At 61.7% G+C, this 4,725-nt stretch overlaps 3 protein-coding genes across 3 annotated transcripts; 1 reads left to right on the top strand and 2 right to left on the bottom strand.

The window, feature by feature from the left end:
* Positions 1-6: 6 nt before the first annotated feature.
* Positions 7-450, bottom strand: EMIHUDRAFT_122981 (fructose-bisphosphate aldolase; the record flags this gene model as incomplete). The annotated part of the gene is made up of 1 exon (XM_005784905.1): positions 7-450. A coding segment is annotated over one exon (444 nt), but the record flags the coding sequence as incomplete, so codon positions are not given.
* Positions 451-1,543: 1,093 nt separating this feature from the next.
* Positions 1,544-2,395, bottom strand: EMIHUDRAFT_253341 (hypothetical protein; the record flags this gene model as incomplete). Its single annotated transcript, XM_005784904.1, has 1 exon — positions 1,544-2,395. One exon carries the CDS (start codon positions 2,393-2,395, stop codon positions 1,544-1,546), a length of 852 nt encoding a protein of 283 aa, XP_005784961.1.
* A 1,805-nt stretch (positions 2,396-4,200) lies between these two features.
* Positions 4,201-4,569, top strand: EMIHUDRAFT_253340 (hypothetical protein; the record flags this gene model as incomplete). The annotated part of the gene is made up of 2 exons (XM_005784903.1): positions 4,201-4,474; positions 4,538-4,569. The coding sequence occupies 2 exons, from the start codon at positions 4,201-4,203 to the stop codon at positions 4,567-4,569; spliced, it is 306 nt and encodes a 101-aa protein (XP_005784960.1).
* Between the last annotated feature and the right edge of the window lie 156 nt (positions 4,570-4,725).

Genomic DNA, 4,725 nt, shown 5'->3' with positions numbered 1-4,725 from the left:
CAGCACGTCGACGAAGGGCTTGCCGGCCGGGTCGTCCTGGAAGAGCGTCTCCTGCGGTGGCAGAGCGGGGCGCGGCGCGTTCGCTTTGCCCTCTGGTGGGTGGGAGGGCCAGCCTTGAGCTCTCGCCTCGAAGAGAATCGCGCCCGAGATGTACTGCCCAATGCCCTTCGTGGTGAAGAGGAGGTTGCGCCACTTTTGGCGGTTGGCCTCGTTGTTCTCGAGGCCGATGCTCTCGAGCCGTGTGCCGACGGTGCCGGTGGACTCGTCGCAGGCAAGCAGACCCTTGCCCGGCGCCACCATCGCCGACGCCGTCTCGCGCAGCTCGGCGGCGTACTCGCCGTCGTAGATGGGCGCCGCGTTGGGCGTCGCCATGGCGATGGAGGCGTGCCGTCCGGCCGGCGCGATGCGGGTCGCCGGCGATTGGAAGGAATAAGCGCAGAGAGTGAGCATTGCTGAGATAGATGCTATGGCGAAGACCGTGGAGTCGGTGTCCCTAGGGTACCAGCGGAAAAAAAAACAAGAGCGCTAATAGTGGACATTGAAAGGCCGGATACGGGACCTTTAGGATTCCGTGAGGATTCCGGCGACCGAAGATCATGTCCTCTAGAAAGTGGAGAGCAACGTGCCCCAGTGACCACCCCAAACATCCACCCATAGTCACAAGGTGCCACACACAAGAGAAAATGACACCGGACGTCCCACGGAGTCAAGAGCAGCCACTGTCGGTCGTCCAAAAGATCTGTGATCGAGGAGCCGGCATAGTGGGTCTCCCTCCAGGAAAGGTAGAGCTGATGAACGTTGGGTAAGTGGAACTGTAACGTGAATGGTCTCCGGGAAACCATCTGTCGCGATTCTCGTGGAGCGGCAGTCCTTCAAATCTCGGATTGTGTCAGAGGGCTTGACAACTGCCGAGAAACGACTGCCCGATGCGGTTCGGAGCATGATCGTAACTTGTCCAGCCTCGATCACCGCTCGTTGAGCGGCCGCTGAAGCTGGGCTGGTCGCACCGCCTTCGACTGCTTCCTCCTGATGGCCAGAGAGCCCGTCCTCCAGCTCTACTGCTCGAGCTTGGCCGAACGGCAGTGAAGGCTCCCCCGCCAAGGCCACGGCGGCCAGCCCGGCCAGCGCGCTGCCGTCGCCCTCCCCTCGGGAGATACGTGGAGATAGAGAGCATGGCGAAGGCTGTGGAGAGTGGAGAGGTCAGAGGTGCTCTCGCTCCCACCGGCACCAACTGGACACCGAACATCGTTTTTATTTGCTACTTGCAGTGTTCGACGGACAAATGAAGGATGGGGAGGAGACGGGAGAGGGGCTGAGCAGGGTTCAACACGACAGGAGGATCCCAGAGTGCGGAGAGTCACGACGATCAAAGCGAGGGCGCAGATCCAGCGCAGATCGTTTTGCACGGCTGAACGATTGGACCACCCCTGGCCCGAAGAGGCCGCCCCACGAGGCGGGCATGGAGAAGCGCATCGACGGAACGTAGGTGTTCAACGTTTTCGAATCGCATAACATGGCAGCTCCGTGACAACCCTCAACCCACCTAAATGGGACTGCAGAAGCCCTTCGTCGTCGGCTGGTGGAGCTGCGAGTGCAGCGACCACTGCATTGAAGGGTCCTTGAGCGGTCGCGCGTGGAAGGCGAAGGTCCCCGCACCCCAACACCCAGGCCGCTCCGAGCAGGGCCAACGTGCACAGAATTGGCGGTTCCCACGGCTCGCGCCCACGTGGCGACGCAGTGTCTTCTGCGGTGTGCTCGCCATCACGGACATAAGCATATGACCATGCTCGTCGAGCGGCTGGCTGCACGTTAGCCCCGCCTTCGCCAGGCAAAAGTGAATCGCTATGTCGCTCGCGCCTTTGCCATTACCTGTGTGGTTGGGTGCATCACGCCACTGGTGGATGGGCTCGCATGCCGGCATACGTGGCTCGAGCCGCTGCAACCCGGCGGACGAGAAGAGATTGACGCCCGGACTACGCAAGCACGCGCACGCGCCAAAGAAGTGGGGCGCGGAGGCAGCGTGCGGCCGAAGGAATGCCCGCAGCTTGGGCATCACGATGTAGGAGTCGTCCTCGGCCAGCATTAGCCAGTCCATGCCTGTCATGTTGTGCCTGGCTGCGAACTGTATTGAGGCGCGCACGGGTAGCCAGACGTCGATCCGGCTGGTGTGGCTCTCGTGCGTGGCGGAGGCGCCAGCACAAGAGCTGTTGAGGCGGTGCACTGGCCGCCAAGAAGCGCCAAGCTGCACCCAGCTCACCCCGAGGACGATGCGGTCGCATCCAATGAGCCACGTGTGGAGAGCCACTGAGATGGGGCCGAGCAAAGGCCAGCGCGTCGGGACGACGCACAGCACGCTGACGTCGGCGAGCACGCTCCCGTAAGTGGCATTGCGCATGGATTCTGAGTTGCCGAGAAGACGTCGGCACTATCACTCTATCAGCCGAGGAAGGAACGTCCGCCCGCTACGAGTCTGAGCCGACCTTTACTAACTTACTAACGGCTAACCAGCCCCCTTCTTCTTTTCAGTGTATGTGCTCTTATTTTTTAAATAAATAAATAAATAAAAACGGACACCTCTATAGTGAGATGGGTAAAAAGGAACAGGTCCCCGCCCTTGCGATCTTTGTGCAGGGTTCTTTGTGGGTGTGGTCGGCGACTAGCCGGGGTCGTCCTCCCGATGGGGGACTAGCACTAGCCGTCTTCCACATGGTCCCTCGGGTCCGTGCTGCTCCTAATCTCTTCGTACATCCTCCTGCTGATCTCCGCAACGTCCTGCTCCCTCCCTCGTCTCGCCCGGCTTGGGGTCAGTTGTCGGAGGAGGCGAGAGATGAGCTGACGCGGCCTCTGAGAGTGGAGTCGGGACGTACGGGCTCACCAGGGGAAGGCCAGTCGCAGTGGCAACCGGACCACCACGACCTTCCACAGGGAGGGCCACGCCCCTCCGAGCCTGGAGAGGAGCCGGCGGAGGGGGGGGGCGAGCCGAGGACGATAGAGAGGCCGCGGGTGCGGGCGCGAGACAACCAGGGAGAGCGGGCTCGACCCCCCGGGGGTGGAACTGGTCGCGACCCAATGCCACCGTTCTCGCCCGGGGAGACCTCGACCGGGCCGTCGACGCCCTCGGAGGCGGTGGAGCCGGGAGAAGCTGGCGGAGATGAAGGGCGGCAGCGGAGGAAGCGACACCAACAACGAGGGAAACGACCATCCCGGTCGTCGCATAACGCTCGGGAGACGAGCAAGAGAGCGAATCAAGGAGGGTTGAGACCCTGGGAAGGCGAGGGGTGAGCCCTCAGGCGGGGGGGTCTACTCAGACGCCGACGCAAGTGAGTGTAGAGTGGTGGTGTGGGGCGTGCAGTATGGTGTTCATTAGCTCCGAGTAGAGGGGGCGTCCTGCAGTTAAGGGGAAACCCGGTACGCGGGGCTAACCCTCGGAGACCCGTGTTTACCTTAAGGCCCTTTCCCTGCGAACGCGCACCCCCGGGGCTAGGGCTCTCTTGCCCGCAACCCGATGCCAATCATCCGGCCCGCTGGGTGCGCTTCTGAGCTCCCCGGCCCTGGATGTGCGGTTGATGACTGCACTCCAAGTGCTCCAAGACACGTGCAAGAGGGGGTACCCGTTCCGCCCTCGAGCAGACCGAAGCTGCGTATCTCATCACCGCTCTTTTATTTGAGTATCTGATCACCGTACTCGTTTATTCACGAGGCGACCCCAGGGTCTAGGTTTCCTAGGGGCGTGCTGTGAATAAACAGCGAAGAAGACGACTGGTATCTGATACTGACCTGTTCCCACCGTCATCACTTTGAACATGGTCGGATCATGGTCGGATCAGGGGCGGAACATGGTCTGGAAATTCCCTAGGTGCCGCCGCCGCTGACCGCTGTTCGAGCACGGTCGGGTTCCTCGGGGTTAGTGCACCAGTAACCGCCGCTGCGCCTTTCATGGGGTGAAAAAACACTCTCCGGTGGCAGGTTCATAAAAGAAAACTGTGTGTTGATTTGCCTACAAAACACCTAAAAGAAAACTGCGGTAGCCAACTCGAAGACCACCGCAGGGGCACCACCACACGCTCTTGCTTTGCCAACAACAAACCTACAACCCCTTTTGCCAGAGACATGCCCGTGCTGGCGATGGTTCTTTATCTCGTTGCCTGGAATCCGACGCCTCCAAAGGTGCACGGCTTGCACCAACACACAAAGTGCTCCATGCTCGCCGCCGACGAGAGCGACGAGGCGGTCACGCCCTCGACGACGACCGATTGGCGCGTGGAGCGGGCTCGGCTGACTCGCCAGCACTCACAGGCTGTGCTTCGTCGGCCGCGTAGATTTCTGCCGTACTCGGCAGCCAGCGAATGGGCTCAGCAGTTGGGATTGTCGACGCGGGAGGAGTGGGACGACTGGCTTGAGCTTGGGGAGGGATGGTCCAGCTACGTGCCGAGGGACCCCGAGTCGCACTACACAAAGCTTGGCCAGTGGCTCGGTGCGCATCGCCGCACTCTGCCTTCGCCTCGCCCTTTCTCATCCCACGTCGCTTGCGCCTTAGGCTGGCGCGCATGGCTAACGGGCGAGGCTTAGACCTTCGTGGCCGGGACCGTGTGCCGTTTTACCGGATCTCGCAAGATGTCGGACCTCCGCGTTAGCGCTGCACATAGCCATCCATGCGCCATGTACGCACAGGGTAGCTGGCGGTAGCTCCTTCACCACACACGCACGCGCGTGTCGCGCGATGCC

This window comes from Emiliania huxleyi, assembly GCF_000372725.1.
Source record: "Emiliania huxleyi CCMP1516 chromosome Unknown EMIHUscaffold_1668, whole genome shotgun sequence".
NCBI classification, from domain to species: Eukaryota; Haptophyta; order Isochrysidales; family Noelaerhabdaceae; genus Emiliania; species Emiliania huxleyi.
The sequence above is the reverse complement of the archived record's forward strand: the minus strand, read 5'-3'. Positions and strand labels throughout refer to the sequence as shown.